Genomic DNA, 12,940 nt, shown 5'->3' on the forward strand with positions numbered 1-12,940 from the left:
ACAACAATAAAAAAAAATTGTCATAGGGTTAATCCTTCATTGCTATAACCAAAAGTTTTTTCCTAGCAATGCATCTTAACAGTTATTTGTTATTGAAAAGCATACCTTTATTAAAGCCTATTTTCTTAATATTTGCCTGGAGTCTAGTCTATAAATTGTATTCATATTTTAATTAAGTTTGTCTCTTTTTTTTTTTTTACTGTTCTTTAATTGCAAAATTTTGCAATAATTTTTTATCACACCCTACAGCTTCTTTTGATTAAAGGCAACCCCACCTTTTTGTCCAATTGGGAGCAAGATCTACGCAGCACGGTTTCGGAGGCACAAAAGTCTACTATGTTGTCCATGGCTCACTTATCTTCTACGGCTTCTAGGACTGCGGAGGTGAACTATAAGCTGTTGACGAGATGGCATTATACCCCGGTTGTCCTGCATAAACTCTTCCCGCAAACATCACCTCTCTGTTGGAGAGGATGTGGGGAATGTGCCTCACACGCCCATATTTGGTGGTACTGCCCCTTGATCAGACCTTATTGGTTAACAATTTTATATTGGTTGAAAATTATTTTGGGTTATGAGATTCCAAATGATCCATGGGTGATACTGTTTCACTGCACAGGCTCCCCGGCAGGATCCTATAAAAAGTCTGTGATCCCACACTTGCTTAACGCTGCAAAAGCGCTTATTCCACGTCAGTGGAAGCAATCCACGATCCCATCTCTACACCAATGGCTGGTGGAGGTTGATCGCACATACCAACTAGAGGATCTTACGTACTCCCTCCGAGGAAAGGCAGACTTGGGGAAACGGATTTGGGCCTGCTGGGTAGCCTTTAAGTATACCTCAGATTATGCGGATATTATGGCGCAAACTGGTTAAGTTCATATGATTTTCTGTGTGATATTTATTTTCTGGTTGGAGACAGGACCGGGCAGTTCCCTATTTTCTCTCCCCCTTCCCCCCCCCCTTTCTCCCTTTTCTTTCCTTGACTCCCCTCTCTCTACTCTCTTTTACTGTAGTCTGTCTCTTTCTTCTTTTCCTTCTCTCTTCTTTTTCTTTTTCTTAGTGACTTGGTTTATTGTGCCTTGGATGGTACATCAGGGGTTGCTTGGTTATGTACCTGCTATCTCGACACTGGGTTGGAGAGTACGTCTGTCATACAGAATGGGTGTGCCTCGCTTGCACTCAGAAGCTTCCTCTTAGAATTGTGTTGTTAGCGACTTAGTGTTATAAGTCCCGTCTCATGTCTTCTGTAACCCTGATGTCACTATGAATGGTATATTGCATGTAATACACTGTATGTCACTATCTCCTTATGCTTTATTCTTTAATAAACACAAATTAAACAAAAAAAAAAAAGAACTGTGCACGTCAAATAAAATTGTAAATTAATTACCGTCATATCAGCTTTAGGAGCATTTATTGGTTCCAGAAAATGGGTGGGAATGAGGATTTTCTGTAAGAGACAACAAAAAATGGTGAAGATATATATATGCTGCAGAACTTTATCTTACTGAAAAACACTCCAGCTTCAATCAATTACCTGCCCAGGATAAAACGATGATATACGCCTGCTGCGGCCACCAAGAAGCATTTCTTCAGTCTCCAACCCCCCCACCCCCAATGATCACTCACTGTAAATGTGCAGCAACTAACAAGGTTAGAGACTGCAGGAGGAGGTGGATCTGTACCAGACATTTATAAACACAGCCAAAAACTGCACAAGCACTAGAATTTACATGCTTCATTCATCTCTGAATCATCTCAGTCCAGGAAGTTGATGCGGACTTTGGATAATGCCTAAAAAAAGATGGGTCTGTCCATTTAGAAAAGGACACTAAAGCACTCTCAGGCATACCTCCCAACATTTTGAGATGTGAATGAGGGACATCTACTTGCAAATGTATGTAGGCATAGGACACACCCCCTGGCACACCCCCTTAACTTAATTAACCAAAAATAAAGGTTAATTAAATCCACAAGGACTTTTTTTTACCACTACTATTCCTTTATATTGGCTTTTAAAATTGACAAATGCAGCAATTTAGAATTTGGGTGAAATGTTTAGCACTGGGAAACACTTTTTGAAAGATAAATAGCGCATTTTATATACAACTATATAGATCAGACCAAAATGAGGGACAAATGAGGAGGAATGAGGGACAAAGAGACATTGCTCCAAATCAGGGATAGTCCCTTTTCTCGGTGGAAGAATTGCGTTCTCAGAGAGAGCTAAAATGCGTAAGGGTTACACTTACTCAGTTACTTAGCATACATGCAAACGACATGAAAAAATAAATCCAATTGTGTGTCCATACTGGTCTTGTGTCAGGACAAAGTCCCACTATATTTTTTCTTTACTTACTTGACCGTCGTGGATGGCAGTAGCCCAGTCCCCATCTTTATTCAGGATGTACACAATGCTGTTGGCCTTCACAGCCACCTCCCCGGAATTTTCTGGGTAATAATGGACTAAAACACGATGATATCCAGCCTCACGGCCTCTGTTGGGGTTACAGTATGTTAATTAATTAAGCGTTCCAGAAGTTTGCTGAGTCCCTAAGCCAGTGTTTCTCAACTCCAGTCCTCGAGGCTCTCCAACAGGTCATGTTTTCAGGATTTCCCTCAGATGAAACGGCTGTGGTAATTACTAAGGCAGTGAAACTGATCAAATCACCTGTGCAAAATAATGGAAAGCCTGAAAACATGACCTGTTGGGGCGCCTTGAGGACTGGAGTTGAGAAACACTGCCCTAAGCACAGTAATAGGAAAGCCACACTCATTAACTGCTTAAGGACCAAGCCTCTTTTTGACACTTATTTACAAATTAAAATCATTTTTTTTGGCTAGAAAATTACTTAGACCCCTCAAACATTATATATTTTTTTCAGACACCCTAATGGTGGTCGCTGCAATACTATATGTCATGCCGTATTTGCGCAGCGGTCTTACAAGCAAATTTTTTTTGGAAAAAATACACTTTTTTGACTTAAAATATAAGACAACAGTAAAGTTAGCCCAATTTTTTTATATTGTGAAAGATAATGTTATGTCGAGTAACATATCATGCTTCAAAATTGCACCCACTCGTGGAATGGAGACAAACCTTGACCCTTAAAAATCTCCATAGGTGACGGTTAAATTTTTTTTTACAGTTACATGTTTAGAGTTACAGAGGAGGTCTAGTGCTAGAATTATTTCTCTCACTCTAATGATCACAGCGATACCTCACACCGTTTTTATATGTGGGCATGACTTAGGTTTCTGCCTGCGAGCTCGGTGGGACAGGGCGCTTTAAACTTTTTTATTATTATTATTTATTTTACTTTTTATTTTTACACTGTATTTAAAAAAAAAATAATTGGGTCACTTTTATTCCTATTACAAGTAATGTAAATATCCCTTACAATAGAAAAAAAAGCATGACAGGACATCTTAAATGAGAGATCTAGGGTTAAAAAGACCACAGATCTAACATTTACACCAAAATACAATTAAAAAGAAAAGAAATCCCCTCTAAGACCATTGGGCGGAAGCGACAATTGACGTTGCTTGCACCATTTAATGTTATGGAGCCGAGTGGGGGCCATCTTTCCCTCACTCGGCTCCATGCCTGTCAGAGGGAAGGACACAATTGTCTCCAGTAAGCCGCGGAGATGACCAACAACATGGCAGGAATGGGGGGGGGGGGGGGACTATCTACCGCTCCAGATAAAAGAGATCTTCGAATCCCCCGTGGAGACCACTTATATCTGAAAGAGCGCCGTTTGCTGTTGTTGAAAATACTGGGGTTATGGCAGCTATCTGCTGCCATAACAACGGTATTTAGCGTCGAATTAGCGACGTATAATGACGGCGATTTGCGCTAAGTGGTTAAATACTGAATTGGGTCAGTTGATCACGAATATTCTATTAGACCTTGGTTTTTAATATATATATTTTTTTTATATTTGGTTTTTCATATTTTTAAACACATACAAACAAAAATGTGAACCAGCACAAACGGTCCTTCACTCCACCGGATACAGAACAGTATTTATCTATTAGATATAACAGTTTTTCTTTAATGTACAAACATCAGCAAAGAGATTTTATAGGTTCAAACTCTAAGGAAATAGCAAAACACATTCAAATACTGATAAAAAGTGTTTATAGAAAACCATTTTTAAAAATAAATTTCCATTAAAAACGCTTATAGCTGGTTATATATCATGCCTAGTGTGTAATACATATTATAGATTCCACTACAAATGATTAAAATAATTATCAAGACAGTATTAAAGCATCAAGCATTAAAATTCCATTCAGGCAAGATCAAGACTTGACAACAGCGGCAGCTCCTCCATACAAGGCCCCAGGGCACTGCCCCCCTAATCCACGCACCCGGCCCCTAACTTACATGTGGGACGCCGAACGCATGGATTCCAATTATTTTTTTTTTATTTTTTTTTATTTAGAAGCATGTGATTAGAGTCTGAGGCTCTAATTGGCTTCAAAAAAGGGTGGGCTCGGGGCCCAGAGCACTACACCCCAATCCCACCCAGTTGTGTGACAATAGCGAATTAATATTTGCTATTGTCTTCCTGATTCTCCTCTCAGCCAATCCCAGCTCAGGAAGCGGGTCCTGAGACCCGAAAGGCCGAGAGGAGAAGTGATCCAAGGAGGAGGATGGAGGAGACGCAGGAGAAGCCACGCCGCCGTGTAGCCGAGGAAGGAGAAGACGCAGGGTGAAGCCGTTGCACAGCCTGAAGGAAGCACGCGACCTAGATGAGGTAAGTACAGGGACCAATCAACCGACCGGGGGGGGGGGCACAGACGTATTGCAGAGCCCCCAAAAGACAACATACCAACAGCTGCCACTGCTTGACATGTTTCACAACTAGCTTCATCCGGAGTCCAGAGGTACTGTCAAATAATATGTAATTCAAATAAATATTTAACACTACCTCTGGACTCCTAAAAAGAAGGTAGTTGCTAAACCCGTTGAGTCTTGATCTTGCTCAAATGGAATAGTAATGATTGCTGCTGTTATACTGTATTGATATGTGTTTTAATTATGAGTACTGAAATGTCTTGAACATTTTAGGGCAAGTAATTAGAGGTATTCTATGCCTGTGTATATGTATTATATGTAGGGCCGGCTCCTCAAGAGCACGCGCTATGTGTTTTTTACTATTTAAAGTTCCTAGAACCACAGTTTGGGTTTTGGGTTTAATTATACCAAATTATGGTTTCAGTACCAGTCTAGCTGGATTGTACTGTGTTCTGCTTTGCCACAGGTGGCGCTGTCATCTCTGGCAAGTGTGAGAACGTGGTTCAGCTGGGCGCATTGAGTGCCATTTTTTCTTGGAACCAGCCCAGTGGGAGTGTCATCCTGCTGTGCATTCTGGGAGAGGGTACTTAAGGTACTGACATCACGTGCTTCTGGTTCTGGTCCAGAAGATCTTTCTGTCTGTTTGGTCCTGGTCCTCCTGACCAGCCCCCATGGCTCTCATGGACTGGGGTGCGGATCCATCCAATTCCGAGTCTCAGGGTTGGCTAGCCTGAGGCAAGGTAACTGGATGGAGGATTCGGAGGTGGTCCGGTGCCGTCTCATCTGTGGAGGGACCCAGCAACTGAGGAAGCAACCAGGGGAGGACTCTTCAGGAGAAGGCCACGCTGAAGGCTGGCTTTTCAGAAAGAGCCTAGTGGCTTAGTTGAAAGATCCCAAGTGAATCTACACTCGTACAGTATCGCCAGACCGGCTGCAAGATACTGGTACCGTATGAGGGCTCTCAAAATTTGTCTACATCCTTCAGTTTACTACAAGTGTTCTACAACAAGTCTGTGGCAGAGACTTTATTCAAACGTTCCATATTCAAGTCTGTGGCAGAGGCTTCGCTTTATCTGAACACTCTATTGGCTGCTAGGCCTAGTGAGAGGAGGTCTATCTGGTAGCTTTGAGAATCCAGTTGTGAGTGGCTATTCTCTGGATTTCTATAGTAAGAGACTTCCTATTTTGAGTACTTCCAAGAGTACCTGAACTTTCTACCTAAACCCTCTGTCCCTCATTGAGAGACTGTGTTTTGTCTACTCTTTTTTGAAAATAAAAATCCCAAAAGCGGATCCAGTGTCAGTTTCTACAATTCTCTGGGCCATCTACCTCGGGAAACCCCTAGACATACAGGAGGTCAAAAAGGTAACGGTAAGCCCAGCAAATCAGCAGCTCCTTCGGGGGTCAGTTGCTACATATAGAATAGGCATGTTATGTCTGTATATTTGAATGTGCTACTGTATGTTGTTTCCTTAGAGGTTGCGCCTATAAAATCAAATTGTTCCTTGTTTTGTGTTGTTCTGCTTTGCAGATATAAAATGGGACAATTGAAAGTGATGTCAGAGGTTATAGAGGAGGCAATAAGTGTATACATGTACATTGTGCCAATTTGATGAGTTCTGTAAAAAAAAAGAGTGTTTTTACATGTACATCATTATTATGCAGGGCTTTTTTTTTTTTTTTTAAAAGAATAGGTGCACAAATGTCCTCTTTCTGAGTCACCCCCTTTCTCCCTTTCTCCGCCCCTACCTACCTCCAAGGCCCATTTCTTGGTCCCACCCCCTGCCCACCTCCCAGTACTTTATAGAGCATACAGAACCAAGTATGATTTTATGGTACCAAATAATTTATATGTTAAGAAAAGCAGTAAAAATAGATGCCCTGCAGCCAGCAACAACAATAAAATCTCCAGCAACAACAACAATTGACCACCTGCAGCAAAATATCCCCTAAGCAAAACAATAGACCTCTGGCAGCAACAACAGATCTCTCCACAGCAAGGATCGATAGACCATTTCCTCAACCGTCAATCTCTCCCAGGAACAACTGACCCCTTAGCAAACTAAGACCCACCCTCAGCAACAGTAGACCCCTCACCAGTAACAATAGACTTCTCTAGCAACTATAGACCCCATGTGCAAAAATGGATTCCCTTCAGCTACAATAGATCCCCAGCAAACATTATCAGTAGACCCTTCAGCACACCCCAGCACCCCTTGCATATATTTAGTGATGGAGGTGTCAGGACTGCGTTTTCCCATGTTCCTGCTGGAAAAAAAAGTAATGTTATCATGTAATTATATAACTGGAGGCAAACAAGGGTCTATGTATCAATGTTTCTTAATTGAAATTTATGTGGAAATGAATTAAATTTTATATGAAAAATTCACAAATTTTTGCTGAAAACATTATTAAATAGGCCCCATAATGTTTGCACCCAGTGCAACCACACTCAACTGGTATTGACAATGGACCTGGAATAACCAGGGCCTTGATGGAGCCCTTTCTAGTGGGATTCCTATGGTTTGTATTGGACAATGATAACTAGCCCAAATTGGAAGAACTAAACAAGAACTCACTGAATGGCTTCTTGACAAGGCTCATAAAATCCAGGCTTCTGTAAGGGAGAAAAACAAAGTTATAGACTATATTACAATAAACAATCCAGAGATACTGGTGATACTTTTAAAGTGTAACTCCAGCCTAGGTTATTTGAGTTTTTCCTGTTTGTATCCCTGCTGGAACAAGTTTATATTACTTTCCATAACTGTGTGCACACAGGAAGTAAGAGGAATCTTTCCAAAGTGAACACAGCAAACAATTTTTTTTATAGCTATCCGTGTCCCGATTAGAGAGATTATGCTCACTTCCTGTCTCAGAGTCTACACAGGAAGTGAAATAAATTCCACTCAATGGTGTCACAGATTAAAAAAATAAACACAGAGAAATACTGCTACACAGGCCATGCTATTAGACAAACCAAACATGATCCAACACATAAGGGGGGATTTGCTAAAACCGGTGCACACGGAATCTGGTGCAGCTGTGCATAATAACCAATCAGCTTCTAACTTCAGGTGAACTATTGGACTTGAAAATAAAACCTAGAAACTGATTGGTTATCTGCACCAAATTCTGTGTGCACCAGTTTCAGTAAATCTCCCTCAAAGACTTACTCACCACCCGATTATTTAAAACCTGGTCTTATGCCGCGTACACACGTATCAGACTATCCGGCGGACTTACTCTGGCGGACAAACCGCCGGACTGTCCTCCGGATTTTCCGAACGAGCTACCAGCCCACACACGGTACATTTGCGGCAGACTAAGTCCGCCGGACTATCCACCGTACTTTTGAAATGAACGGACTCGCCCCCACACACGGAGGAAAGTCCGTTCATTTTGATTGCGGCTCCAGGTAGCCGGGACTAGCAAAGGAAGCATCCCTGGCCCCGTCACCTGGTATGGAGTTAAAGGGGAAGCCTTGCGCCGAAAAAACAGCATGGGGGTCCCCCCCAGGTCCATATCAGACCCTTATCCGAGCACGCAACCTGGCTGGTCAGGAAAGGGGGTGGGGACGAGCGAGCGCCCCCCCACCTGAGCTGTACCAGGCCACGTGCCCTCAACATGGGGGGGTGCTTTGGGGAAGGGGGGGTCGTGCGGCCCCCCCACCCCAAAGCACCTTGTCCCAATGTTGATGAGGACAAGGGCCTCTTCCCGACAACCCTGGCCGTTGGTTGTCGGGGACTGCGGGCGGGGGGCTTATCGGAATCCGGGAGCCCCCTTTAATAAGGGGGTCCCGGATACCGCTCCCCACTCTATGTGAATGAGTATAGGGTACAATGTACCCGTACCCATTCACCTGTGAAAAAAATGTAAAACACAACACACAAGGTTTAAAAATAATTTATTGCACAGCTCCGGGGGTCTTCTTCCGTCTTCGGGGGTCTTCTCGCTGGACTCCTCTGCTATCTTCTGCTAGCTCTTTTACTAGCGGAGGAGCCCGGCTTTCTTCTTCGTCGCTGCCCTGGGGTCTTCTTCTGACTTCGGGGGTTTTGTCCCCCTGTACGGTTTTTCTTGCCGGGCCTCCACGCCTTCTTCTAGCTCTTTTACAAGCGGTGGCCCGGTCTTCTGTCGCCGCTGTCGCCGCCTTCTCTCCTTCTCTTCTGTTCTTCTCTTCTTGAGCTGTTGCCTCGTCGCTGTCTCTGGCCACAATGACAGGCACGCGGCGTGCGGCGACTTATATAGGGACATCGCGGGATGATGTCCCCGCCCATTATGTTGTCACAGTCCCAGAGGACCGCTTGCTCGTCCCCACCTCATTTTTATGACTGGCCGGGTTGCGTGCTCGGATAAGGGTCTGATATGGACCTAGAGGGGGACCCCCAGGCAGTTTTTTCGGCATAGGGCTTCCCCTTTATCTCCATACCAGGTGACGGGGCCAGCAACGCCTCCTTCGCTGGTCCTGGCTACCTGGAGCCGCGCTCAAAATGAGTGGACTTTTCTCCGGGCGGGAAAAGTCAGTTAATTTCAAAAGTACGGCGGACTAGCACACACACGGCCGTAATGTCCGCCAAAATGCAAGTCCGGCGGACATATTTAGGTGCAAAACTACTTTCTTAGTCCGGCGGACTTTTTTTGCCCAAAAGTCCGGCGGACTAAGAAAGTAGTTTTGCACCTAAATATGTCCGCCACACGGGGGATTGTCCGGCGGACTTGAGTCCGCCGGACTTTTCCACCAGATTGTTTGATCGTGTGTTCGAGGCTTTAATGGTCAAACTATTCCAAAAACAATTAAAGAAAATCATAGGTCTGTTCCGTTATACAACTTGGTACTCTATGGAAAAACTAAATAGTAATCAGGGCAGACTTGAGATTTTTTTAATGGAGACCAAGAGGTAGAGGAAGGACATACAATCTGAAAGTGAGTAAAAGTAAATCTACATAAGTACTCACAATGGTGAAGAAACAGAAAGCACAACCCGTCAAATGGCTTAAATACCATTAGATGGAAAAAATACAAAACATGCTAATAAACAGGATACGACAAATGGTATGGTCAGCATATAGGATGAAAAAAAAAACATTACTATCTGGCATTTATTGGTTCATTTGGTTATTAATTCTAATAACTGTTCTTCTACTCACTATGTTGTAGAGTATGACATAGCCAATCTACAAAAAGTATATGCACAGAAAAAAGTATTATTATCTGTTTAAAGCTGATGTTTCCGTATGGCAATTTTTATGGGTATATTGGTCCAACTTGAACCAACATACCAATGGGATCCCTATGGAAGTTGTAAATCACTGCAAAGCATTCTGTGATTGGATGTGGTGAAGAGGCGAGGTGATATTGTCAAAATCTCCACTTCATCCTTTTTGAGAAAAATGCAAAGTGCTCTCTGAAAGGCACCTGTGCCAAGTGAATGACCTCCTGTGTTCACAATGCAGCAGGGCAACTGCTCGGCATTGGACGCAGAAGCTTGTGGGGATCACCGTAGGGGTGGTGCCCAATACAGTGATTTCCAGCTTCCGCAGGGATCCCACAGGTATACTAAAGCCCCATACACACTATCAGATTTTCTGCTGATTTTTGTCTTCAGATTTACCAAAACCATGTAGTGCAAGGGCCTTCCTAATTGCATACAAATTGAAACTCCTAAGGTTTGACCTCGTATTATATGGTTTTGGTAAATCTGAAGGAAAAAATCAGTAGAAAATCTGATCATCTGATCACGAGGCTTTACATTGGTCCAAGTTGTAAAATGTAACTACGTAAAGGTTGCCATACTTAAATTTTAGCTTTAGGCTGCATGAACATGGACGTATTCAAATAATCCCATTTACGCATTTATTTTTAAAAATTCTTGGTCTGGTGCATATTTAGACACACTGATGCATTTATTTAACATTTTTATTGTTACAATAGTCATTTGTTCTAGCCACTAGATCTAAATAATGCTTATATGTGTGCATATATGAGTAAATTGTGCCAGTACAAGTCCCTTTGAGAGCAGATTGGGGGCATTTTTTATGCACCTAAACACTGCTCTAAAACATGAATCTAAATGTCACAATGTCTAATATAAGCATTAAAAAAAACAAAAAACAGAAACATCCCTCTAAAAGCAGTGTTCTTTCTGCCCATGTGCCCTAAAGTTAACACATAGCATCTGTTTTTTGTAACATTGGTATCATCTGAAATATCTGCACAGGCTAAGTTTAAAGTGATTGTAAAGCAATTTTCTTTAGGCTCAAGTAAATATTTAAAGGGGGGCTGGGGGGAAGTTGATGTTATAAAGTTTTTTTTTTACCCTAATTCAGAGAGTGCATTAAGGGTAAAAAAAAAATATATGTTTACCTTTAGGCCGCGTACACACGGGCGGACTGTATGGCCTACTTAGTCCGTCATACAATCCGACGGACAGTCCGTCATACTTTCGAATGAACGGACTTGACCACACACGCATAGCCAAACAGTCCGTCGAAAGCTTGCGCGATGACGTGTACAGCACGTACGACGGGACTAGAAATAGGAAGTCCAATACACAGCAATGCACCCTTCGGCCGTGTAAATCCTTTCTGAGCATGCGCCATTCTTAGTCCGTCGAACTAGCCTACTCACGAGCGGATTGTCCGCTGAAACCAAAGTATGACGGACAGAATTACGGAAATTCCGAAATACTTAGTACGCCAGACTGCACGCTGAAAAAGTCAGCTGAAGCCCACACACGAGCGGACTGTCCGCTGAAATGTGTTTCGACTGACTAAGTAGGCCATACAGTCCGCCCGTGTGTACGCGGCCTTACTCCCACTATAAAATCTGATAAAAACAATAGGCTAAGAAAACCTGACAGAGGTTCCAACCCTCCCAGACTCTACTTAAAACAAAAAATAAGTTTTAATGTGAATTCCAACATAAATACTTCCCTATATTTGCCGAAAAAATTTTTGTACAGCAGTTTACACTATGATGAGAAAACCCTCCTATCCTTTACAGCCATTGAAGCTGCTTCTGTTTGATCTGCAACTGCCATGGTGCTGCACATGTGATCAGTTATGACAACAGCCATTGGATGTTTTTTATAGTTTGGTTAAAGTGGATGTAAACCCTTACATATACCCAGTGAAGTGAACAGCCTCAGATGATACACAAGGATGAAACAAATCTCCCTACATAAGTTGTACATGCATATCTGCTGTTTTCAGCTTTATTATTATTCTACGGGATTTATATAGTGCCAACAGTTTACGCAGCACTTTACAACAGTAGACAAATACAGTACAGTAAAACCTTGGATTGTGAGCATAATTCCTTTCGGGAAACATGCTTGTGATCCAAAGCACTTGTATATCAAAGCAAATTTCCCCATAAGAAATAATGGAAACTCAGATGATTCATTCCACAGCCATTTATTCATAAGTCCTTCAGTATAAAAAAAGATTATAGCAATGTGACCAGGTTGTGTAACCATAAAATGTCCATCCACAAATGGCTGCCTCCACAAGGGGATTAGAAGCAAAATCCATCAGGAGCTACAGAGTATAAAAAAAGAAGAGAGGCGCCTCTAAGTGTAGCAATATGGTTACATTTAATGAAGGGGACAACATTTAGCAACTCACATGGTTGATGATTAAAAGAGGCACATCTATGTATGCAGGCATCCGGGGTAATGCTGTTCACATAGACCATCCTCCGCACCTCCAACTCTTACCGCTGTCAGTCTGCAATCATGACCGGGAAGACTACCCTGCAGTAGAGTGATCTGAAAGCGAGGCTTGACGTGCTCGTGGAGTGTAGCGTGGAAGGGATGACATTGATGGCGGTGTGGAGGGTGGTCTATGTGGACAGCTTTACCCAGGAGTCCTGCGTACTTAGATGTGCCTGTTTTAATCATCAACCATGTGACTTGCTAAATGTTGTACCTTCATTAACCACTAAAAGGCAATTTTTTGCGATACGGCGCTGCATCACTTTAACAGTGCGGTCCCAAATAAAATGTACTGATTTAAAAAAAAAGCTATTTTGTTTCTCAGTATAGGCCGGTATGTATTCTTCAACATATTTTTGGTAATAAAAATCACAATAAGCTTATATTGATTGGTTTGCGCAAAAGTTATAGC

General features: G+C 42.5%; 1 protein-coding gene across 2 annotated transcripts in view; it reads right to left on the bottom strand.

The window, feature by feature from the left end:
• The window catches only part of NOXA1 (NADPH oxidase activator 1), a 55,787-nt gene that overhangs the window by 17,357 nt on the left and 25,490 nt on the right, over positions 1-12,940 (bottom strand). For both annotated transcript variants that reach the window (XM_077476812.1, XM_077476805.1), the window contains exons 7-9: positions 7,393-7,430; positions 2,366-2,504; positions 1,397-1,456 (exon numbers count right to left, since the gene is read on the bottom strand). In XM_077476812.1, the coding sequence (XP_077332938.1) occupies positions 1,397-1,456; positions 2,366-2,504; positions 7,393-7,430 (237 nt within the window). The remainder of the gene's footprint in view (positions 1-1,396; positions 1,457-2,365; positions 2,505-7,392; positions 7,431-12,940) is intronic.

This window comes from Lithobates pipiens, unplaced genomic scaffold, assembly GCF_037356315.1.
Source record: "Lithobates pipiens isolate NorthernLeopardFrog02 unplaced genomic scaffold, aLitPip1_a1.2 Scaffold_1, whole genome shotgun sequence".
NCBI classification, from domain to species: domain Eukaryota; kingdom Metazoa; phylum Chordata; class Amphibia; order Anura; family Ranidae; genus Lithobates; species Lithobates pipiens.